At 43.7% G+C, this 26,051-nt stretch overlaps 1 protein-coding gene across 10 annotated transcripts in view; it reads left to right on the top strand.

Annotated features, from left to right (window-relative positions):
- Nucleotides 1-26,051, top strand: part of LOC134225235 (protein king tubby 1) — a 119,627-nt gene that overhangs the window by 3,657 nt on the left and 89,919 nt on the right. For 6 of the 10 annotated variants that reach the window (XM_062705130.1, XM_062705131.1, XM_062705137.1 and 3 more), the window contains exon 2: nt 14,747-14,930. In XM_062705130.1, coding sequence (XP_062561114.1) covers nt 14,747-14,930 — 184 coding nt within the window. Of the gene's footprint in view, nt 1-14,606; nt 14,931-26,051 lie in introns of all 10 variants that reach the window. The other 4 variants (XM_062705138.1, XM_062705134.1, XM_062705133.1 and 1 more) reach the window with 1 other exon arrangement.

The raw sequence follows: 26,051 nt of genomic DNA, 5'->3' as shown, positions 1-26,051 counted from the left end.
GATCATTATGTCGAGCAGAATCGTAACTCTCAGTTGACGGGGTTAGAAGCAGAGGGGTGTAAGTGACATTTTGGTCAAAATTGTGTTACTATAGCAAAAAATGCTTTGATTCTTTGCGGCAATGTCTTGACATAGTACAATGTTTAGAAAAAATATGAGAATTCACAGAAAATAGGTGATTTTTTGAACTTTCATACAATTTGTATGAAGCGAAAAAATATTGAAAGACTTTGCACCCATTTTTCTCTCAAAACTAACTTTTTGTGACTTACACACCTTTACGCCTCAGTTGTTTGATGGAACTTAATAAAGGAGCCCCAAGCAAAATTTTCTCGCTACGCCACTGATTCACCGGATATGGTAGCATTTCTGGCAATGACAAAACCACCATTGAACCATTTCACAAAAAATAGTTAGAAATATTAGCGAGCACCTTTTTACATAACTGGTACCAAACCAGAAAGTGCTCTTAGTACCATTTTTCTAAAAAAAATCTTCTCTCGGAGTTCTGGAAAACTCATTTCTGAAAACTCCGCTATCAGCGAGTCTTTTCACTGGAATTCTGAAGAATATGCATTCAATTTTGAGAAATTGCCCCTTTGAGAATTTTGGAAACCACTTTTTCTTTAATTCTGTGCAATCCTTCCTTCAGGAATTCTAGGAAACTCATATTACAAGAATGCAAGGTTTTTTCTGCCTAAGAAATTATGAGTTCTGAGGATGTTCCCTGTACCCCTTCAGATATTATGGAGAATTCTTCCTCCAAGAATTTTTGTGAAATTTGGTCCAGACTGGATTTTTTCTTGAATTCCGTACAAATTCTTTCTCAGGAATTCTAAACTGGAGCCTACCTTCTCAACTTAACCCTAATATACAAGAATTGTGAAATATTCTTGCTTTAGAATTGTTGGAGAATGTCTTCTTCAGAAACTCGGGGAATTTCATCCTACAAGAATTCCTTCTACGTAAATTTTCCGGAATTCTCATTAAGAAATTTTTAGGAATGCCCTCTCCAAAATCCCTCTCGCTCGAATTTAGAGAAATCTCTTCCCCAGAAATTAAGAGTAATTTCTCCTTCAGGAATTTGGAAAAATATATCCTCCTATGTTCCTAGCGAATTACTCGCCATAGACCAGATAATTCTTCTCTCTGATAACTCTGGGGATTTTTTCCCTCACGAATAATGAAGAAATTTTCTCCTATGGAAAATAGAAAATTCCTTCGACGTGACTTCTAAAAGATCCAAGTATTACTGTGAGACTCTTATCCAAGAATTCTAGGGGGTTTTACTCTCCCGGATTTTTAATTCACTCCAAGAATTCCTTATCTATGAGTTTTGGGGATTCCCTTATCCTGAAGTTCTGAGGAATAAATAATAGGTGTCTTAGATTTTCTGGATAAGAAACACATGGAAAAATTCCAGAAAATTTCTGTAGGATTCTCACGTATGTCCTGCTGGAATTCTCTCATCTGAACTTTTTGATGGACATTACATCTCCCATTTGAACATTGCCGTGTCGCAGCTTAGTGTATATTAAGCACTTCCACAGTTAATTGTTAGGTCTCTAAGTAGACTCACCATTTATGCATTCCTGTGTCATAAAACTAACACGATTATACTCATAGACATATGAAAATACCAAAAAGGAAGCCACAGTTCAGATTTTTTGCTAGTGTTCTCAATAGGAATTACGCGCCCTCCTGGACGAACTATAGAAGAATTCATGAAGAAAGTTCAAGAAGAATTTCTGGAGAAATCACTGAATTTTGAAGGAACCTTAGGTGATTCTTCTCATGGTATTCCTGAAGGAGTACTTGACAGCCTTTGTACAATATAAATAAAACTTATAGCGAAACGGGCACGAGAAACGCTAAATATTTAACGAAGGCATTTATCGTCATCCACCGACGAAAAGTTTGAACGATAATTTTGTACCGCGCCGATCCGAGCCGCCGCCGTCGCCGCCGAGAGCAACCGCGGCGTGGCGCCGGCTAAGCCGCCGCCGCCGTTAGAAAATTTTTTCTCATACAAATAATTTTTTGTTTATATGAAGAGTAAGAAAAGGACAGACTCTCCCTTCCCTGATATATGGTTACGTAATTAGTGAACGATCATTTATGGTTTTGGAGGTGTTTTCTTTTATTGCTAAATCGTGCTGTGTGTGATAGGATTCTTTTTCTAAAATTCTTAGAATAATCCGACGGGATGGTATCGTTTTACCCGTTATCTTGATTCTGACAGGGTTGGATTTTGATTTCCAAATTATGCTCCCCAATTCTGGATGACGGAAACCGATCTTTACCGTTGAGAATTATTGAAAAATATGTCGGGAAATAATTTTTGAGTTCTAAACGTGACTGATAAAAACCCATAACGCAAGATTCAGTGGAACCATTACTCTCACTAACATGCTTTCGTTTTAGATAATTTTTTTTTTTAATCTCGTTAATTCCAAGAACGTACTTACATGCTCCGTTTAATGAAGTTTGAACATAATGTAAAATGCCAATTAATATGATGCATGTATGTACCTGTTTTTGTTAGATTCGAAACAAATGAAAATGGAAACGAAATATTTGTGCGTGAGGGATTCTTAGATTCTTAGAATAGATTGAAAACATTTTTTAACCCGTATCGGCCTCAGGGAAGGAAAATAAGTCAAATTGCTGCCATTTCGTCATTTTTTGTCGTATTGGCCTGTTCTGCTCGTACGGATCCCGGAATTCAGAATACATGTTGAAACTTTTGATGCGGTCTTCCTATCCGGAGTTATTCCGATGGGTCACTGGGTCAGATGCAGTAAATTTAATAACAACTTCCTTTTTTTGGTGATATAAGTCTATCAAAATATCGTTATTTCGTCTCTATTCATACCTTTTATGTAGATTTGTATATAGAGATTATATCAAAACCAAAAATCATGGTGATATTTGTTCCAGAAATGGCAAACAACAGGTTTCTTTGAAGTGACCCTTTGGGAACCGGTCCCAAAATGGCCAGTTCTATATTATCGCTCCTAGGCAATTTTGTGCAATATGGGTATCAAACTTCAGCATTTGGGAAAACAAAGTGAATCTTGACTTCAAATTATGATTCCGGAAATATTATTGGCCATGTCGGGAGTGACAATGGGTCAAATGGGGGTGAGAATGGGTCATTGATTCAAGTACTTAGGATGCTTGTAGAATAGATTGAATGTACTTGGGGGCAAGAAAACTAAATTATGAGAGACATTTTCGAAGGATTTTGTTATCCGACCCTCATACTGTCTGTGAGAGCGATGACCCATTGTCACCCCCGACGACGGTATCAAACTTCAGCATTTGGCAAGTGGGATTATGATATCCGGATATGTTTCTGTGGATATTTTGGTTTGTGGTCACCCCCGAAGCCTTCGGGGGAAGCTTCCGGAAGTATCAAAATTGTCGTGTTGAGGTGAACAAAATTCAAGATCTGAATCGAAGGTTCTATCGGAAATGAATAGTTGTTTGGCCAAAACGAGCTGGATGTTGGTTAGAACCGTTACACGTTGACATGGCTATCAGCACCAATAAAGCGTTCGAGAATGAAGATTTTGTAATGGCATCCGAGGCTAAAAAAACGTAGTCCGAGTACACCGTTAGTGATTGGTTATGTGTTCACAAAACAAGAATAAAATATTTTCAGAAAAATATATAAAACTCTTTTAGTGGAATGTATTCAACCGTCTAAGACGAATTAAGTACTGTCCATTTAATTCCACCAGTTAATTTTCGTTATCTTTGCAGATACGTATTTCGACCACACAGTTGTGGTCGAAATACGTATCTGCAAAGATAACAACAGTACTTAATTCGTCTTAGACGGTTGAAGAATAAAATAGTTCACTAATAAATGCTAAGTGTTATGAATAAATGTATGTATTAAAATGAGAGACTGATCGTCCCCATATTTTATTTTAATAATCTCAAATTCCGTGCCCATATTTTTCATAATATTTTATAGCATAACTTGATTTTTAAAAGTTTTTTTTTCCGGAAAATTCATTTAGCAATTCAGGGTGTCGACTACCTGGAAAAATCTTGAAAGGCAGGGAAAGTCAAGGAATTGCAATTTGAACCTGGAATGTCAGGGAAAGTCCGGGAATTCAGGGGGGAGGCCAGGGAGAAAATCACAAAGCCCAATGTTTAGCTCCTTTGAACAATTTGTTCACAGTTCTAATGTTCTGAAACAGTTCGAATTCGGATTTGCATATGCTGTGACATGAGTAGTAATAACTATAGGATTATCAGGTAAATTTTAATTTTCTCAAAATGCTTGTAAAAGTTCATGAAGGTTTTCAAGGCTTCGAGATCCTCAGAGATATTTATTTAATCATGGAGCAGTAATTACCTGATTAGACGACGCGATAATTTTCACCCACGATTAACCGACCCAAGAATTTAAGCCTTTTTCTAGAAGTAGCTGTGAGCATTTGAAGAAGTCGTACATGCGATTATAACGTTATTACAGAGCTAACAAGATTTATACTGGCTATAAAATCCCTATAAAACCAAAAGGCGATATAAAGTGCTAATGATTACCTGGGATACGATTACGAACTATAAAAGAAATTCCCGGAGGGATTCCTGAAGGAATTCCCGGAGGGATTCCTGAAGGAATTCCCGGAAAGATTACTGGAGGAATTCTCGGAAGGATCACTGGAGGAATTACTAAAGGAATTGGAGGGATGGATGGATTTCGGGAGGAACTTCCGGAGGGATTACTGGAGAAATTGCTAGAGGAACTTCCGAAGGGATTACTAGAGGAATTCACGGTGGGATTCTCCTGGTGGAACTTCCGGAGGAATGCCTGGAGGAATTTCCGGAGGAATTCCTAAAAGAATTTCGAAGGAATTCCTGGGATTTAAGGAGGAATTCAAGGATTAATTTCAGAAGGAATTCTTGGAAGAGCTTCAAGAGGAATTACTGAAGGAATTCGTGGAGGAATAATTGAACGAATTTTTGGAGGGATTATCGGAGGAGTTCTTGGAGGGATTCCTGGAAGAATTCTTGGAGGAATACCTGGAAGAATTTCAGGAAGAACTCCTGGAGGATTATCCGGAGGAATTTCTGGATGAATTCCTGGAAGAAATTCTGAAGAATTTCTGGTTGTACTCAAGGAAGAATCTCCAGAGGAATTCCTGGAGCAATTTCCGGAGGAATTCCTGGAGCAATTTTCGAAGGAATTTCCGGAGGAATTCCTGGAGGGATAGCTGGAGGTATTTCTGGAGAAATTTTCCGGAAGAAATTCTGGATGAGTTCCTGAAGGAATTTCTGAATGAATTCCTGGAGGAATTTCTGGATGAATTCCTAGAGGAATCTCCGGAGAAATTCCTAGAGGAATCTCCGGAGGAATTTCTTAAGGAATCATCGGATTTTATTATTATATTGAATTTTTAAATTTTAAATACTATCATCAATAAGAAATCTATAAATACCCTACATTTACTTGAGTAAATAACGGCCTTATAGTTAGAAACAAAGCAATTCTGATTATGTATTTAATTATTAGTTTTCCTTCCAAAAGTTTTGAATAAACAAATTGCTAATAATTCTCCACACTATGTTGTTTTCAAAATCAATACTTATAATCAAACTCCATAAATTCAAAAGTTAAATCGACATCTATACTGATGTTGTTGGGGCATTAAGCCGCCCATGTACCAACGTAATTCGAAGTGTTTTTGTTTCACAGTTTGCATAGGAGCACTTTTTTGTGTTTTTGCCGCTAATGAGTAAATTTATATTATTGTAAAGTAGAATCTCCTAAGGTTCCTTCAAAAATTTGTTCACGGTCTCCTCCAGTAATTTGTCGAGAAATTTTTCCTGAATTCTTCAATAGTTCGTCCAGGAGGGTGTGTTGTAATTCCTAGTGTGATTTGGGGATGTAACGCCAACTAAAAATTCAGATGAGAGAATTCCAGCAGGATCCTAAGGAAATTTTCAGGAACTGATAAAGGACATTTTACAGGAGTTCCTCATCCAGTGATTCTAAGACACAATTACTAAAACTAATAGATGAGGAATTCTGGGAGTGAATTAAATGTGTGAGTAAATAAACCACCCCGCCAGAGCTCTTGAATAAGAATTTAACTGTAATTCTTGTAGAAGGAACTTTTTTAAGTAAGGAATGCCTTATTATTCATAGGAGAAGATTTGAAGAATGTTCCGAAATTTTTGTATAACGAGTTCCCAGAATTCCTGAAGAAGACTTTATCCGAAATATTTGGGGGGAAGATTTCCAGAGAATTCAAGAAAAAACAATACATGGGTTGAGGTGAAAAGGTGGTATCCTAGTGACCGCATGTCATGTTTTTTTGCTGGGCGTGCTTCTCCTGAATTTTTCATTTTTTCCGAATCTCGCGATGGGTCATAGATTTCTCGCTTAACTTTTCAAAAGGACCTAAGTATATTTTTTTCATGAAAAAATCATGAAAAAATGTTACTTAGGTCCTTTTGAAAAGTCAAGCGAGATTTATTAAATTTAGTGCCGTTCTGGACGGAAGGATCCCGTAGTATAAAGTAGTATCAATTGTGAAAACCTGCGCAGTCTGTTTGGAATCATAGTTGATGCCAGCAGAACTCCGATATTTGAACGGGAATTGGTTTCGCAATTTCTACCAGTTTACTTGCCGTTTGAAGATAATTATTATTTATTTATTTATTCAGACTAAGGCCGAAGTGGCCTGTGCGGTATATAAGAGTCTTCTCCATTCGGCTCGGTCCATGGCTACACGTCGCCAACCACGCAGTCTACACACTTAAATTATTTTGTAGACCTCGGCAAAATTTTTGCCGAGATTCCAACAGCCGAGATCTTGGTAATATTTTTTACTGAAATTCGGTAATTTCTTTACCGAAATTTCGTCAATATTTTGCCGAAATTCGGCAAAGTTGATTTTTTGCCGAGATCTCGGTAACGATTACCGATCACTCGGTAAAGTTTACCGAAATCTCGGTAAAAATTTTACCGAAATTCGTCGAAATTATTACCAATATCTCGGCTGTTGGATTCTCGGCAGTCGGTAAACTTAGAATTTTAAGTGTGTACGGAGGGTCCGCAAGTCATCTTCCACCTGATCGATCCACCTTGCCCGCTGCGCACCTCGCCTTCTTGTGCCCGTCGGATCGTTGTCGAGAACCATTTTCACCGGATTATTGTCCGACATTCTGGCTACGTGCCCGGGACACCGCAGTCGTCCAATTTTCGCGGTGTGAACGATGGATGGTTCTCCCAACAACTGATGCAACTCGTGGTTCATTCGCCTCCTCCACGTACCGTCCGCTATCTGCACCCCACCATAGATGGTACGCAGCACTTTCCTTTCGAAAACTCCGAGTGCGCGTTGGTCCTTCACGAGCATCGTCCAGGTCTCGTGTCCGTAGAGGACTACCGGTCTAATGAGCGTTTTTTAGATTGTCAGTTTGGTACGGCGGCGAACTCTATTCGATCGGAGCGTCTTGCGGAGTCCAAAGTATGTACGATTTCCAGCCACTATACGTCTCCGAATTTCTCTGCTGGTATCATTTTCGGCAGTCACCAGTGAGCCCAAGTACACAAATTCTTCTACCACCTCGATTTCGTCACCACCGATGCCAACTCGCGGTGGGTGGCTCACATTATCTTCTCTTGAACCTCTTCCTATCATGTACTTCGTCTTCGACGTGTTGATGACTAGTCCGATCCGCTTGGCTTCCCTCTTCAGTCTGATGTAGGCTTCCTCCATCTTCTCAAAGTTACGTGCCATGATATCAATGTCGTCGGCGAAACCAAATAACTGGACGGACTTCGTGAAAATCGTACCACTCGTGTCAATCCCTGCTCTTCGTATTACCCCTTCCAAAGCGATGTTGAATATCAGACACGAAAGACCATCACCTTGCCGTAACCCTCTGCGTAGCCCTTTCGAAGGGACTCGAGAATGCCCCTGAAACTTGAACTACGCACATCACCCGATCCATCGTCGCTTTGATCGACCATGTCAGTTTATCCGGAAATCCGTGTTCGTGCATTAGCTGCCTTAGCTGGTCCCGATCAATTGTATCATATGCAGCTTTCAAGTCGATGAATAGATGATGTGTGGACACGTTGTATTCGCGGCATTTCTGCAGTACCTGGCGAATGGCGAACACCTGGTCCGTGGTGGAGCGTTCGCCCATAAAACCCCGCTTGGTACTGCCTCACGAACTCCCTTGCATTTGGTGCTGGTCGACGGCATAAAATTTTGGGAAGTACCTTGTAGGCGGCGTTCCGCAATGTGATTGCGCGGTAGTTGCTACAATCCAGCTTATCGCCCTTTTTGGGACACACGACACCTTCCATCCACTCCTGCGGCAAAAGTTCCTCCTCCCAAATCTTCGTAATGACCCAGTGCAGTGCTCTAGCCAGTGCCTCACCACCGTGTTTAAATAGCTCTCCTGGTAGTTGGTCAACCCCAGGGGTTTTGTTGTTCTTCAGCCGGCCAATCTCCCCCTGGATTTGCTGGAGATCCGGAGCCGGTAGAATAATGTCCTGCGCGCTTTCCCCCAGGTCCATCGCCGTACCGCCATCTTCGTCTGCCACATCGCCATTCAGGTGCTCTTCGTAGTGCTGCCGCCACCTTTGGATCACCTCACGCTCGTTCGTAAGAAGGTTCCCGTTTATGTCCTCACACATATCAGGCTGTGGCACGTGGCCCTTACGTGAACGGTTCAACTTCTCATACAACTTTCGTGTGTTCGAGTTTTGTCTGTTCCGCGCCTGTTTATATCGTGCCTCGTTCGCCCTCGTACGGTGTTGCAGCAATCTCGCCCATGCTGCATTCTTCTCTTCTACTAACTGCTCACATTCGCCGTCATACCAGTCGTTTCTCTGATCCGGGGGCACCGTGCCAAGTGCAGCGGTTGCGGTGCTACCAATGGTGGATCGAATATCTCTCCAGCCATCTTCAAGAGACGCTGCGCCTAGCTGCTCCTCCGTTGGGAGTGCCACTTCCAGCTGCTGCGCGTATTCTTGGGCTAGTCTACCGTCTTGTAGCCGCCCAATATTAAGCCGCGGCGTCCGACTTCGACGCGTATTGTACACCGTCGAGAGTTTTGAGCGCAGGCATACTGCAACGAGGTAGTGGTCGGATTCAATATTCGCACTGCGGTAAGTGCGGACGTTCGTGATGTCGGAGAAGAATTTACCGTCGTTTAGAACGTGGTCGATTTGGTTTTCCGTTTCTTGGTTAGGTGATCTTCATGTGGCCTTGTGGATATTTTTTGCGGGGAAAGAAGGTGCTTCGGACTACAATTCCGCGGGAGGCTGCAAAGTTTATGCATCATTGGCCGTTGTCATTCGGTGTGCAGACTATCCGGTCCGATGACCGGTCTATACATTTCCTCCCTTCCTACGTTCATGTCACCGATGACGATTTTGACGTCCCGCAGTGGGCATCCATCGTATGTCTGCTCCAGCTGTGCGTAGAACGCTTCTTTCTCGTCGTCGGGTCTCCCTTCGTGTAAGCAGTGCACGTTGATGATGCTATAGTTGAAGAAACGGCTTTTTATCTTCAGCTTGCACATCCTTGCGTTGATTGGCTGCCACCCAATCACACGTTGGCGCATCTTACCCAGCACTATAAAGCCGGTTCCCAGCTCGTTTGTGGTGCCACAGCTTTGGTAGAAGGTAGTCGCTCGATGCCCGCTTTTCCACACTTTCTGTCCTGTCCAGCAAATCTCCTGCAGCGCCACGACGTCGAAGTTGCGGGGATGTAATTCATCGTAGATCATCCTGTCGCAACATGCGAAACCTAGCGACTTGCAGTTCCATGTTCCAAGCTTCCAATCGTGATCCTTTATTCGTCGCCTAGGTCTTTGCCGATTATATCGAGTCGTTTTTCCAGGGGCTTATTGGGCCTGCGCAAACCTCCTGTCTCGTCGGAGGGCCGTCGTGTCAGGGCTGTTTTGCGTCCCACCTGATACCAGGACTTGGGATTGTGCGCTTTGAGCGGCGCACGGTCGCTTTGGCGGGGCCTACTTACGGATACATGCAGCTGATTGTATAACATTTCACCGAAAACTATTTCGCGGAATTCAGTTTCGCGGTTGAACATTTCGCGGAATAACATCTGGCGGTTTGTAACTTTTCGCGGTACGACATTTGGCGGTTTGTACCTTTTCGCCGAATGACTTTTGGCGGAATGTACCATTTCGCGGAATGCACCATTTCGCGGAATATTAATAATAATAGCCTTTGTTCATTCAGCATTCCTAGAATTATTACTTGCGAGGTTTCTAAGCCAGGTTACCATTTTTTTTAATTCGTTGAACACGAGATTAACACGTTAAATCTTTTCTACCTAAAAAGCCGAAACAAATTTTTCGATAAATTTCCTGAACCGGGCCAGATATTGAACCAAGCCTCCTTCAGCATAGTCTTGCTTGGCAGCCACGCATCTTCCCGCACGGCTAAGGAAGGCCTCCCAGAATACTTAGAAGCAGTTTTCAAAATTTCAATTGTACCTTATACCGGGCAGATACATCCATTTAAAGAAGACATTACCCCTCCTTTCGCCTTATACCGGGCACACGCGTTTATTTAAAGAAGGCATTATCAACTCATTTCGCCTTATACCGGGCAGATGCATCCATTTAAAGAAGACGTTACCCCACCTTCCCTCTATACCGGGCAGATGCATCCATTTGAAGAAGGCGTTACCTCTGCCTTTGCCTTATACCGCAGACACATTCTTTTAAAGAAGGCATTATCAGCTCCTATCGCCTTATACCATTTAAAGAAGGCGTTACCTATGCCTTCGCCTTAAACCGGGCAGACGCATTCTTTTAAAGAAGGCATTATCAACTCCTTTCACATTATACCGGGCAGATGCTTCAATTTGAAGAAGGCGTTACACCGCACTTCGCCTTATACCGGGCATACGCGTTCTTTTAAAGAAGGCATTATCAACTCCTTTCGCCTTTACTAGGCAGATTTAAAAAATCCATTTGAAGAAGACATTGCCCCTCCCTTCGCCTTATACCAGGCAGATGCATCCATTTAAAGAAGGCGTTACTTCTCCCTTCGCCTTATACCGGGAAGACGTGTTCTTTGAAAGAAGACATTAGCAACTCCTTTCGCCTTATACCGGGCAGTAGATATGGTGGGGTTTCAGGTTTTGAAAGCTGTTCGGCCACATTGAGAGTTGACGTAAAGTCAATGTCAACTTCTCTCCACGAACAGCCTAGATAGCCGTGTGGTGTCGGCAGCTGGTTATCTGGCTAAGAATAACATTACACACTTAAAATAAATCGCCGAATTCGGTAAAATTTTACCGAAATCTCAACAGCAGAACTGTTCGGTAAATAATTTAACTGATTTTCGGTGATTTTGACAATTGAGCAATGGAAAAAATTACAAAAAGTCTGTAAAATGAATTACCGAACAGTTCTGCTGTTGAGATTTCGGTAAAATTTACCGAATACGGTGAAATGAGTTAAGTGTGTACGGATTGCCTGTTCCAGTGGTAAAAGTCCACCATACAGGTGACCCCTAATTCTCGGTGTGATGCGGCTTTATGCTTACCGTGCCTACGAATGAATGGTTAGGGGGGTCTAATAAGAACCTAACCGCAAACGGAGCCTGTGAAGCACCAGGGCCCCCTTCACAGTATTTTAGCCCTCGCTGCGCTAACCGGAGCTATGGCGTAGTTGACTTTTTACTTCTCCGAGATAATCGGCTACTCTTATTCAACCTCATCGTGAACCCCACTCTTATGGGTTATGAATATGTGTTTTACTTAGTTTTCAACAAATTGTCACCTATATGGATTCGCATTATGCGTTTTTTACAATGTGCATCATGTATGTTACCTATATGGATTCGCATTATGCGTTTTTTACAATGTGCTTTGTGTATGTTACCTATATGGATTCGCATTACGTGTTTTTTCACAGTGTACTCTGTGTTTCGTCTTCAGCTACTCTTGTTTAATCTTAACTTGAGTTTGAATAAGGGTGGGATTATGAATGTTTTTACTTAGTTTTTCAACAAATTTTCACCTATATGGATTCGCATTATGCGTTTTTTTTTACAATGTACTTTGTGTTTGTCACCTATATGGATTCGTATTATACGTTTTTCAAAGTGTAATCTGTGTTTCGTCTTTGATGTTTGGCTTCAGCTACTCTTGTTTAATCTCACCTTGAGGTTGAATAAGGGTGGGGTTATGAAAATGGTTTTTTTTAATTTAGTTTTTTTCATCAAATTGTCACCTATATGGATTCGCATTATGAGTTTTTTTTTTCACAATGTACTTTGTGTATGTTACCTTTATGGATTCGCATTATGCGTTTTTCACAGTGTACTGTGTGTCTCGTCCTTGACGTTCGTCTTTGGCTACTCTTGTTCAATCTCAACGTGAGGTTAAATAAGAGTGGGGTTATGGATATGTATTTTACTTAGTTTTCAACAAATTGTCACCTATATGGATTCGCATTATGCGTTTTTCACAGTGTACTCTGTGTCTCGTCCTTGACGTTCGGCTTCGGTTACTCTTGTTCAATCTCAACGTGAGGTTAAATAAGAGTGGGGTTATGAATATGTGTTTTACTTAGTTTTGAACAAATTGTCACCTATATCGATTCGCATTATGCATTTTTTTTTACAATGTACTTTGTGTATGTTACCTATATGGATTCGCATTATGCGTTTTTCACAATGTACTCTGTGTTTCGTTCTTGACGTTCGGGTTCGGCTACTCTTGTTCAATCTCAACGTGAGGTTCAAAAGGATTGGGGTTATGAATATGTGTTTTACTTAGTTTTCAACAAATTGCCACCTATATGGATTCGCATTATGCGATTTTTACAATGTACTTTGTGATTGTCACCTATATGGATTCGCATTATGCGTTTTTCACAGTGCACTCTATGTTTCGTCTTTGACGTTCGTCCATTGTTACGTCCTCTATGTTTTTGTGACACCTCTCTTTAGTCCCTTGCTGAATGCGTCTACATAATTGGCTTTCCTATAAATGGTTCCATTCTCCTTTCCAACTTCACTTCCTCTTCCTTTCCCCTTTTCTCTTCCTTTTCCGTCAGGTGAATGATGAGAAAGGCCAGTGAAGGCGATGGCACAAATCTCCCAAATTGAGGGGAACGTGCCTCCTGAGCCGACGTTCTGATACCTGATACTTCCCTTCGCCTTATACCGGGAAGACGTGTTCTTTGAAAGAAGACATTAGCAACTCCTTTCGCCTTATACCGGGCAGTAGATATGGTGGGGCTTCAGGTTTTGAAACTCGCAACTCGAATCGAACCCGAACCCGATTTGTTTGGGTCGGATTCAGGTTTGAAAAATTAGTACAATATCGGGTTCGGGTCCGGTACGGGTTTAAAAAATAAAATACTGAAAATTATTTTATTCAGTTTTGTTAATTGTGAGGTTAGTTCTTTGTTTGGGCTGACATTTTTTTTTTCAATTTAAAGACAACCAGAAAATGTCTAGTTTGAATTTTCCAGGGAAAAATTTTGTGCGGGCTTAAGGTCACCCCTGACGGAATCCAAGTTTGAAAGTGCTCGCGTTTTCGGGGGCACACCACTCGATACGGAGGCGGCGCACAACTGTCATTTTTGTTGATTTAGCTTTGCTGCGTCGCAGCATGCGTGAAAAAATAAAAATGACAGTTGTGCGTTGCTTCCGTATCGAGTGGTGTGCCCCCGAAAACGCGAGCACTTTCAAACTTGGATTCCGTCAGGAGTGCCCTTAAATAATAAAATTATGTTGGGTTCGGGTCGAGTACGGGTTTACGAATGCAAAAATGCTCGAGTACGGGTCGGGTTCGGGTTTGTATAAGATAAAAAAAATGGCCTGCATTTCATGTAATTAAGCAGAAATCGTTAAATATTTGAATGATAATTATTCTAACTGAATTCCGCCAAATGGCATTCCGCGGAATGATTTTCGGTGAAAAGGTACATTTCGCGAAATGTCTTTCGGAAAAAAGGTTCATTCCGCCAAATGTGTTTCGGAGAGTTGATACATTCCGCAAAATGTCGTACCGCGAAAAAAAATTCCGCGAAATGTTTTTCGGCAAAATAGTATACAACCCATGCAGCTTTTTATAGGAATTTAGCATGGCCCACTGTCAAACCCCACCACATCCTAGGCAAGTCCCACAACTCGCAGATGGCCTGGGGAGGGATCGTCAAGCCCTTGGACATAGTCCCTGTTGCCCGAAAGTGCCAAATAAAAGAAAGGAATAAAAAAATGAACCAATCTTGGGCTGTAAATCTTGTTAATAAAGGGGAAAAATACGATTGAAATTAGTCAGCAAAAACTATTGCAATCTGCTTATTTCTTTCATTATTGGGTTCTGCATGCCTTGCAATTTCCATTGGAAGTCAAAACGTCTTCGCTTATTTTTGATAATTTCAGAAAATTACACTATTTTATTCTTATAATTAATTAATATGTAAATATGAGTCCTCATTTAATGCTTTAGGAAAAATAATAAATTGTTACTAGAAAATTTGTGAATTCTACAGAAATGCTACGGAAGTGCCTATAATTCAGTTCGAAGTTGGTCCCCATATCAACGTGTTTTATTGGAATACCCTAATAGTGAGGAGCTGATGCCTGCAGCAAGTAGAGCAGAGTGACGAATCGAACGAGCTGGTGTTTGATTCTACCAAGAGCAATAATATTACTACTAGCTGGGTGGTGTTTGGGTGTAAAGGAAGTGCTTTTTCTCCTTTAATTCAGTTTCGGTACATCAAGTGACGATACAAAACACGAGTATCAAAGTGTGTCGCAAAGCATTGAACGACTGAGCGCAGTGTCCCCATTCAGCACTATAACTGATCCTGGTGGAGCAGTGCCGAGCAGAGCCGTTGAAGCAGACATGAGTGCAATCAATAACAGCAGACATCAGAAGCTGGAACAGCAGGTAAATAAGCGGAAAATAGTTTTATTTTTCGAGTGTGTGCTCTGACAAACATATTTCACGTTTTATTCGTTCTTTGGAGTTTTCTCTCCGAGCTGTTACTAAGCTACACCTACAGTCGTGTTGAATCAGTGGAGAGGGTAATAGACACAGATTGAAGGGCTTTGTGGAAAAGAATTATCACCAACCACTGACTCGTCCAGTCCAGCAATAAAATGTAAATAGCCAGCCATATATATGTACTAAATCATTGGCAAAGACTGCGGAGGTCCTTGCAATGGGAATAAATTTCCCGCAGTGGTACTCAAATCAACTTAAACGTTAGCAAAGTGTTGAACTTCATGTTTTATTCTACAGTCTGTGCACAGCTGTTGTTCCTTCAATTATGAATCGAGCTCTTTTACTGTGGCTTCGCAATTTAGGATGTTGGGTTGATGGTAACCATTCAATGGGGCAGCTTTATTACAAATTTTAGATGAATTAATTCGACACTTTGAATAAGTCATAACTGCTTAAATTTATAAAGGTATTACCTACATCATGTTAGCCACATGATATACGACTTTAAAATATTAAACTTGGTTTGGAAACCATAGAAAATACCATGTTTATCCCTGTGTCTCCACAAAGGTTAAAGGAAGGAATATTTGTCAATGGGTAGACATAGATCTAAATTTCATCATCCTTCACTACATGCTTACAATTGTCTAAAATTACTTGACATTTTCTTGTGCTTGTTCAACGATAGAATCTGGGTTCAAAGAAGAATTACTCTATGATAAAATATATCTTCTTCTCAGCAATAAAACTAAAATAGTCTGCTAACGCAACGCAACGAAGGCTCATTTGAAGCTTATTAGCCTAACGCCTAGACCGAAAAAGAAGAAGCCTAGCTCGAGAGCTAGTCGTCTGTAGTAGCTTCGACAACGCAAACAAACGGTGTCATTATCTCCTATTCGAATCGCTCCGGGAAAACCATCGAGCCAACCACTAAGGACTACAAATGGGTCATCATAATCGATTTTTTCGTACCCCCAAACCGGGCGTACATACAAATAGTCGGGTTATGTTTCTCTTGTTCTTAGAGCTGTCGTGGCACCATCCAGCAAACCAACAATAACCGCACAGTCGAACAAAAAAAAAACGTCTATATTACGCGCTATAGCTGCTGCCGTCTCTCTCGCTGGGAATTAATAGAGCTGCCGACCATCGTCATCATCTATAGCAACATCTATAGAACCTCGACTCGCCAGTTATATGCAAACCAAACAACCTACGCCAAGCTATAACTTATAAAACAACTCGGACTCGGAAACTAGTTCTACTTTTCTTTTCTATGTTGTCATTATACAAAACTCAGAGCCCGCTGATGAAACGAAAACAGCCATCAACGAAATTCAACCGGTCCCTACCGTTCGTTCTGTGTGCTTCAACAATCTTGCAATGTCGACTGCTTCGTAAATTTCTCAATTATGAACGCTTGATTTCCAGGTAGACAAAGTTTATGCATGACACATTTTATAAACTTTATTTTTTAATTGAAATTACTTTTGTTCATACAATTTTACTGTATTTGAGTTTTGTCATCCGAAGTCTTATTAATAATAAAATGTGGTTCTACTAAGAAATGATGTTTTATTTTATCGGCGTCTCGGAAGCTCGTAAATGCGATACCGTACTGCGAATACTTTTGCATTGTGGGGTCAAACATAACCGGGCCGCAGCTCGTTTAACGGATTGGACACTGATTTTTTGTTGCCATTTCATCCATCGTAATATTCCTGACACAAAAATTCGACAGAAAGTGGTGGAAAAGTGCCACAGGCCAGGGGCAACTATTTAGTCGGTGAAGTGGGAGACAGGAAGAAGCTTTCAGAGACAGCAATTATTGTTGAATAATCAATTCCAATTTTTTTTTCGAGGTGCTGCTATGGGTTGGGAACGGTGGTAAACACCACCGATCGATCGATCGTTCGAGCACTCATCCCTGAGTGGAGTGCATATTGAAATACGTTCGCTTCGGGGTCGTGAAATTCGATTTCGTTTGCGATGATGATTTTGCCCATCTTCAGTTCGCTTTCCGCGCACTTCCACCATTATTCGTCGCGAGTCCAACCATCATGGATGGCTTGAACCAAAGCTGCTAGAGCCGTTGTAGAGTCAAACACTGGGCTTTTAATTATAGTGGCTCGAGGGGAAATACGAGCCGTGAAAGTTGCACCACTCTGGCAGCAGTTGGGGGGCTGGATCGTTCAAGCAGGTAATCAAGGTCAGTTTCGCTTGTTTGTTTACGGTGTTTTTGCCAGCCGAAAGAGACGGTAGGAGCTTTCATAGGAAATTTGGATAGGAAAAAAGTGCAAGTGTTCAATCTTGTGCAATTGTTTGGGTGTGAGAGAAATTTTCACACATTTGAATTGTGATGACGATCGATCGATTCAATAGATGGGTAATAATTGGAGAAAATGTTGAAAATCAATAATTGTTGAGGATGTTAATAATTAAAAGGTGTTAAAAGTATATATTTTTTAAATAGTCGGTAACATACGACTAACTATTTTTAACTAACTATTTGTAACTATTTTTAAAAGAAATACCTACCTGAATCCAGAGCTATGCCATTCATGTACTTTAACATTTACTTCATCAGTCCAGGGCAATTTTGCTGTTACCATTTCAACGCTACAGTAACTCAATCCATTTCTCAACATTCGACAAAGCTAGGAACGAACCATTTCCTAATGTAGATCCACACTTCATCAAGTCGTTATCATTGCCTGGAAGTTGCTTTCAGCCAGTGCAGTTCCCTGGTGAGAAAACGGTCGCTGCTTCGGCAACAACGGTTTGTTTGTTTGTCCCAAACAAGGTTGCTACTTTGCCGCCCTTGCTATGTAGGTAAGTCTATCCGTCAGGGTAGGTGGGTATTTTTGTTTTGGAGGGTAGCGTAGCGAAAAGTTTCCTATCATTCGGTTAGCAACTTTTTGGCCCTCTAAGAAGCGGGGAGCAACACTTGGAGGAATATGTGAAAACGTTTTACGTTTATGCTACGGGGTGTTATCATTAGGAAGTTTTTAATATCATTTTCATGTTATGGTTTTATACAGTAATGTCTTTGACTGAATCTTTGATGTGCTTGAATGAATATTTTGACAAAATGTTTAACGTTACTATTAACGTTTACATTTCCAACCAGTTTTAAAGGGTCGATCGATTGGACATATCGGTTCAACGGTTTCGGGTTCATACGGAGTCCCAATTGGTTCTGTCGGGTCGGGAGGCCATTTAGGATATTTTTGACTTTATCGTTTGTTATTCGTACCAACATCGGCAATTTTCGGATATAAGTCCCACCCCCTCAGTGAACCCCGTGAGAAAACAATTTCGTACACAGAAAAAAAAAATGAAAAGTGCTCGGAAAAGTGCTGCTTTCAAGAGGCTCGGAAGCCTCGTTTCAAGAGGCTCAGAGCCTCCTTTCAAGAGGCTCAGAAGCCTCCTTTCAAGAGCTCAGAAGCCTCCTTTCAAGAGGCTCAGAAGCCTCCTTTCAAGAGGCTCAGAAGCCTCCTTTCAAGAGGCTCAGAGCCTCCTTTCAAGAGGCTCAGGCCTCCTTTCAAGAGGCTCAGAAGCCTCCTTTCAAGAGGCTCGGAAGCCTCCTTTCAAGAGGCTCAGAAGCCTCCTTTCAAGAGGCTCAGAAGCCTCCTTTCAAGAGGCCTCAGGCCTCCTTTCAAGAGGCTCAGAAGCCTCCTTTCAAGAGGCCTCAGGCCTGTTCAAGAGGCTCAAGCCTTCTTTCAAGAGGCTCAGGCCTTCTTTCAAGAGGCTCAGAAGCCTCCTTTCAAGAGGCCTCAGAAACCTCCTTTCAAGAGGCTCAGGCCTCCTTTCAAGAGGCTCAGAGCCTCCTTTCAAGAGGCTCAGAGCCTCCTTTCAAGAGGCTCAGGAAGCCTCCTTTCAAGAGGCTCGAAGCCTCCTTTCAAGAGGCTCAGAGCCTCCTTTCAAGAGGCCTCAGAGTCTCCTTTCAAGAGGCTCGGAAGCCTCGTTTCAAGAGGCTCGGAAGCCTCGTTTTAAGAGGCTCGGAAGCCTCGTTTCAAGAGGCTTGGAAGCCTCGTTTCAAGAGGCTCGGAAGCCTCCTTTCAAGAGGCTCGGAAGCGTCCTTTCAAGAGGCTCGGAAGCCTCCTCACAAGAGACTCGGAAGCCTCCTTGCAAGAGCCTCGGAAGCCTCCTTGCAAGAGCCTCGGAAGCCTCCTTACAAGAGGCTCGGAAGCCTCCTTACACGAGGCTCGGAAGCCTCCTTACACGAGGCTCGGAAGCCTCCTTGCAAGAGGCTCGGAAGCCTCCTTGCAAGAGGCTCGGAAGCCTCCTTGCAAGAGGCTCGGAAGCCTCCTTACAAGAGGCTCGGAAGCCTCCTTACAAGAGGCTCGGAAGCCTCCTTACAAGAGGCTCGGAAGCCTCCTTTCAAGAGGCTCGGAAGCCTCCTTACAAGAGGCTCGAAGCCTCCTTACAAGAGGCTCGAAGCCTCCTTACAAGAGGCTCAGGAAGCCTCTTTCAAGAGGCCCAAGCCTCCTTTCAGGGGGCCCGGAGGCCTCCTTTCAAGGGGCCCGGAGGCCTCCTTTCAAGAGGCCCGGAAGCCTCCTTTCAAGAGGCCCGGAAGCCTCCTTTCAAGAGGCCCGGAAGCCTCCTTTCAAGAGGCCCGGAAGCCTCCTTTCAAGAGCCCCGAAGCCTCCTTTCCAGAGGCCCGGAAGCCTCCTTTCAAGAGGCCCGGAAGCCTCCTTTCAAGAGGCCCAAGCCTCCTTTCAAGAGGCCCGGAAGCCTCCTTTCAAGAGGCCCGGAAGCCTCCTTTCAAGAGGCCCGGAAGCCTCCTTTCAAGAGGCCCAGGCCTCCTTTCAAGAGGCCCGGAAGCCTCCTTTCAAGAGGCCAGAAGCCTCCTTTCAAGAGGCCCAGGCCTCCTTTCAAGAGGCCCGGAAGCCTCCTTTCAAGAGGCCCGAAGCCTCCTTTGAAGAGGCCCTGAAGCCTCCTTTCAAGAGGCCCGGAAGCCTCCTTTCAAGAGGCCCGGAAGCCTCCTTTCAAGAGGCCCGGAAGCCTTCTTTCAAGAGGCCCAGAAGCCTTCTTTCAAGAGGCCCTAAAGCCTCCTTTCAAGAGACCCGGAAGCCTCCTTTCAAGAGGCCCAGAAACGTCATTTCAAGAGGCCCAGAAACGTCCTTTCAAGAGACTCGGAAGCCTCCTTTCAAGAGGCCCGGGAGCCTCCTTTCAAGAGGCCCAGAAACGTCATTTCAAGAGGTCAGGAAGCTTCCTTTTAAGACGTCCTGCTTTCAAGAGGCCCAGAAGCCTCTTTTCAAGAGGCCCGAGAGCCTCCTTTTAAGAGTCCCGGAAACCTACTTTCAAGAAGCCCGGAAGCCTACTTTCAAGAGCTCAAGCCTCCTTTCAAGAGGCTCAGAGCCTCCTTTCAAGAGGCCCAGGCCTCCCTTCAAGAGGCCTGGAAGCCTCCTTTCAAGAGGCCCGGAAGCCTCCTTTCAAGAGGCCTGGAAGCCTCCTTTCAAGAGGCCCGGAAGCCTCCTTACAACAGGCCCAAGCCTCCTTTCAAGAGGCCCGGAAGCCTCCTTTCAAGAGGCCCAAGCCTCCTTTCAAGAGGCCCGGAAGCTTCCTTTCAAGAGGCCCGGAAGCCTCCTTTCAAGAGGCCCAGGCCTCCTTTCAAGAGGCACGCAAGCCTCCTGTCAAGAGGCTAGGAAGCCTCCTTTCAAGAGGCCCGGAAGCCTCCTTTCAAGAGGCCTGGAAGCCTCCTTTCAAGAGGCCCGGAAGCCTCCTTTCAAGAGGCCCGGAAGCCTCCTTTCAAGAGGCTCGGAAGCCTCCTTTCAAGAGGCCTGGAAGCCTCCTTTCAAGAGGCCTGGAAGCCTCCTTTCAAGAGGCCCGGAAGCCTCCTTTCAAGAGGCCCGGAAGCCTCCTTTCAAGAGGCCCGGAAGCCTCCTTTCAAGAGGCCCGGAAGCCTCCTTTCAAGAGGCCTGAAGCCTCCTTTCAAGAGGCCCAGAGCCTCCTTTCAAGAGGCCTGGAAGCCTCCTTTCAAGAGGCCCAGAAGCCTCCTTTCAAGAGGCCTGGAAGCCTCCTTTCAAGAGGCCCGAAGCCTCCTTTCAAGAGGCCTGAAGCCTCCTTTCAAGAGGCCCAGAAGCCTCCTTTCAAGAGGCCTGGAAGCCTCCTTTCAAGAGGCCCGAAGCCTCCTTTCAAGAGGCCCAAGCCTCCTTTCAAGAGGCCCGGAAGCCTCCTTTCAAGAGGCCTGGAAGCCTCCTTTCAAGAGGCCCGGAAGCCTCCTTTCAAGAGGCCCGGAAGCCTCCTTTCAAGAGGCCTGGAAGCCTCCTTTCAAGAGGCCCGAAGCCTCCTTTCAAGAGGCCCGGAAGCCTCCTTTCAAGAGGCCCGGAAGCCTCCTTTCAAGAGGCCCGAAGCCTCCTTTCAAGAGGCCCGGAAGCCTCCTTTCAAGAGGCCCAGGCCTCCTTTCAAGAGGCCCGGAAGCCTCCTTTCAAGAGGCCTGGAAGCCTCCTTTCAAGAGGCCCGGAAGCCTCCTTTCAAGAGGCCTGGAAGCCTCCTTCAAGAGGCCCGGAAGCCTCCTTTCAAGAGGAAGCCTCCTTTCAAGAGGCCCGGAAGCCTCCTTTCAAGAGGCCCGGAAGCCTCCTTTCAAGAGGCCCGGAAGCCTCCTTTCAAGAGGCCCGGAAGCCTCCTTTCATGAGGCCCAAGCCTCCTTTCAGGAGGCCGGGAAGTCTCCTTTCAAGAGGCGCCGTAGGCTCCTTTCAAGAGGCCCGGAAGCCTCCTTTCAAGGCCCGGAAGCCTCCTTTCAAGAGGCCCGGAAGCCTCCTTTCAAGAGGCCCGGAGCCTCCTTTCAAGAGGCCCCCCGGAAGCCTCCTTTCAAGAGGCCCGAAGCTTCCTTTCTAGAGGCCCGGAAGCCTCCTTTCAAGAGGCCTGAAGCCTCCTTTCAAGAGGCCTGAAGCCTCCTTTCAAGAGGCCCGGAACCTCCTTTCAAGAGACCTGAAGCCTCCTTTCAAGAGGCCCGGAAGCCTCCTTTCAAGAGGCCCGGAAGCCTCCTTTCCAGAGGCCTGGAAGCCTCCTTTCAAGAGGCCGGAAGCCTCCTTTCAAGAGGCCCGGAAGCCTCCTTTCAAGAGGCCCGGAAGCCTCCTTTCAAGAGGCCCGAAAGCCTCCTTTCAAGAGGCCCGGAAGCCTCCTTTCAAGAGTCCCGTAAGCCTCCTTTCAAGAGGCCCGGAAGCCTCCTTTCAAGAGGCCCGGAAGCCTCCTTTCAAGAGGCCCGGAAGCCTCCTTTCAAGAGGCCCGGAAGCCTCCTTTCAAGAGGCCCGGAAGCCTCCTTACAAGAGGCCCGGAAGCCTCCTTACAAGAGGCCCGGAAGCCTCCTTACAAGAGGCCCGGAAGCCTCCTTTCAAGAGGCCCGGAAGCCTCCTTTCAAGAGGCCCGGAAGCCTCCTTTCAAGAGGCCCGGAAGCCTCCTTTCAAGAGGCCCGGAAGCCTCCTTTCAAGAGGCCCGGAAGCCTCCTTTCAAGAGGCCCGGAAGCCTCCTTTCAAGAGGCCCGGAAGCCTTAGTTATCGATTAACTCAGTGTGATTTCTGAACCCCTTGGCTGATTTCAATCAAATTTGGAACACAAATTAGTTATCTTGAGAAGACGACTAAGCGATTTTAGTGGATGTGGGTAGGTCATTTTAAAAGAGGGAGGGTGTGAGAGAGGGGTAGTGTTTAGTAATCTATGAACAGCATCAGAACTTGCATAGAAAGCCTTGTTACCCTTCATGGGCATAATGGTTTGCCCAGAGAAAAGCAATGATCAATGTGTTTTCTTCTGCATGGTGGATTTGATTGCTAAGGCAATGGTGGTGTGATCCCTTCTTTAAAAATATGCGTTTGCCCGGAACAAGGCATCGGTGGATGTTTTTCCTTCTTTAGAAATAGACGTTTGCCCGGAATAAGGCTATTCACTCACGATCCATTCTTCAAAATCAGTCAATGTTTCCAAAAGCCTTCTTTCAATCAAATGATGAAGTATCAATAAGTAAACACAATTACACTGTTGACCAATTGGTTTTATCATTTTCCGTAAAAAAAATTGCGAACCAAACTGGCAAGTGCTACAAACCTAAACCACGAACGGACTTCCGTTCAAATCACGTGAAAGCATTCGATTGCATTGAAGTTCCATCGTATGGAGTACAAAAATCATAAATTCTAGGTCGCCTAATATATGAGTATTATATAACTAGGCACGTGTACCCATTTATGACACCTCCGATGGGATGTTGTTCGGCATAATAAGTGGAGAATTATGATTGGAGCTCACCGCAATAACGAAATTAATATCAAATGAAGCAATGACTGAAACAAAACCAATCCAAAACTACAAATGTAAAAACTCCCTTGAAACCGTCCCATTTTGACACTCTTATTTATTGCCTTGCCTTATATATCTTTCTGAACACATCGTTCCTATACTCAATTTTCTGGAAAATCGTCATCATCATCATCGTCGTTTTCGTCGTCCACCCAGCAGCATTAGCCCACCATCATCGGGCTGGGTGTAATGTGCTGTCACCTCATCGGCAAAACACTTCATTCAACGCTCGAGCGCCCTTGATGGGAACGTGGAACAAAACGAAATGGAACCATGCATGCGTTGGAATTGAGAACACTACAGCAGAGACCGGGCTGCCTGCGCCTGCGGTGGGTGATGGTGATGAGGATGGTCGTCGGAAGTATGATGTTTGCTGCGGAAAATTGAAGCCTCACGCCTTGCCATAAGCGGAGGGATGAGTGTTCTAGGATTAGCTGTGATGGATTTTGAAAATGGATTTGTGGTTTAGGGGATGTGGAGGTAGATTGGAAATGAAGGACAATTTTCACGAATTGTAATTGTGATACTTGAAGAGGTAAGGCAATACCTGCCGATAAATTTATATTAGTTGGTCAACCCCGGAGGCTTGTTGTTTCTCATCTGGACCAATCTGTTCTACAGCGTTTGTGGTGCTAAAAATTGTGATATTGCATATAAAGCACACGACATCACATCGTCCACGTCCATCTGCATTTTCGTAACTTATGAATTACTGTCAAACTACATACCGTACATAGGTCGGTGTTCGATTATACGAAGACAATTTTAAAGACAATCGACTAGATATGTGTTCTAAGCTAATAATTATGATTTCTGCATACTGTGGGTATTGTATAAGCGGTGGTTTCATAATAATCGAAGAATTTAAATTTATTGGAAACTACTGAACCAAAGAGCTTTTTTTAATTTTCTCATCATAAAACAAGTTGTTTTGTAAACAGATATTTTCTATTCAGATTGTACCCACAAGCTGTATTACCCCACCGCACCAGCGCAGTTAATAGAAGTGCAAATAAATGAAATACAGACCGCCGAATTGAAGTGACTTATTTATGGTGGGAAGTAGCACCATTGTGTACAAGGCACGTGCCAAGTGCCCATGCGATGACACTTGGGCGGCCACTACTCGGTGCCGAAAGAAATTGGAATTATTTATTAAACAGCTCCTCGCTTCGTCGCACGTCGGGCCCTTCCAGGCCCAGAGTTGATGACTATCGGTACTGATGAATATCGAGTCAAGTCGTCATCAGTTCGGCTGGTTAAACCGGAAAAATCGCCACGCTGGGCGGGTGAAACACAGCCAATATTCCCTGATCGATAACTCTTGTAGCCACCGACTGTTGTGTACGACGTACTGACACAAATATATAAACTCACAGACCTCGGGTAAAGATGAACGAACTATTATGTGCCTCATTACCACCCACCACCACCTTGGGGGAGGGTGAAAGTTGACCACCGGCTCAGATTGGTGTCTGGCGACTGTGGGTTATGACATTTTATGGGGCGCCACTTCGTTTGATATATTTCCCTGTTTCTTGCGGTGTGAGATCAAAAGTATGAAGCAAGCGTCGCAATTTAAATAGAAATGCGCATTTTTCAATAATCTGTAATATTAAAAGAAAAAAAACTATAGTCAGTTACAACGTTTGGTACTGGCAGATTCATGCAGTGAGCTTCTAGGACATGCCGTGCAAAATGTGGCCAGCATTGATGATACCTTCAACTTTTTCCTTAAAATCTAATTGGATTTTTCCTATAGAAAATCTCTGCTTTTCACGAGGTTTTAGCTTAATCCACTGTAACTATAAGGTTGTTTGAAAGTTGGTGCTTTACAGGAGTAAAGCAAAGAGCTCTCAATTCCCAACATACAGGCCCCTATACGGAGGCCGCAAAAATAAATGAGGAATAATGCCCAGCATTTGCTAAAGTAGCTAAATGAGATTACGATGGGATTAGGCACAGAGCCATAATGGGCTGTAGTTATGCAGCATTCATTTATTACGCGACGTTCAATCCTCTTGTAACGCATCCTAGTCCACATTCGTACGAGTTTTGTTTTCCCCAAAACGTGTTTTTTGAACCCCTCTCTCGCTCCCAACTGCATTACGTAGTTTGTGCATGGCACTTTGGGAGCACACGTCCGTCGCAGTAATTCCAAATTGTGTAGTTCCTTCCCAACCAGCACCATCGTTTAGGTCTGGGCGTTGAGTTAGTTTGCTACTTGACGCCTAGCTGCAAATGGTGCGATTATAGCGGAAACATGATGAGAACTGACGCTACTGCTCTGGTGCTACTGAAACTGTTGTTGTCTGGTGCTAAGATGACGACCGACTGGAGCGAAAAGTGCGGCAATTAGTTTGAGCGTATAAACGAAACCAACGGCTCGTGTAAACGATGTTGATGTGCAACGTTGGATTAGTGGAGAAGTTCCATTTATGGTGAATGGATTTTGTGTGCTGCTGGGATGATTTTTTGGCCAGTCTCAATTAAGATAGTATGGAGGTTAAGGTGCTTTCGCATGGGTAGTAAAGAAATTTCTTTCTCTCTTATTGATATTAAATCTTCAACGGCAGTACACTTTTTTACGAGGCCAGATTTTATTAACGTCTCAATTCACCTGAGTTTCTACAGCTTCACAAATAGGGAATCGACAATGTAACTCCCAGCATTGTATTGCGCTTCGAAAAAATCACAATAAAGTAGCGAGTAATATTGATTTTAATTTTATTTGCAACGAATACGATGAGATGTTTGTTGCGA

The sequence above is a fragment of the Armigeres subalbatus genome, chromosome 3, assembly GCF_024139115.2.
Source record: "Armigeres subalbatus isolate Guangzhou_Male chromosome 3, GZ_Asu_2, whole genome shotgun sequence".
NCBI classification, from domain to species: domain Eukaryota; kingdom Metazoa; phylum Arthropoda; class Insecta; order Diptera; family Culicidae; genus Armigeres; species Armigeres subalbatus.
Note: the sequence above shows the minus strand (reverse complement) of the source record. Positions and strands in the feature narration are given on the sequence as shown.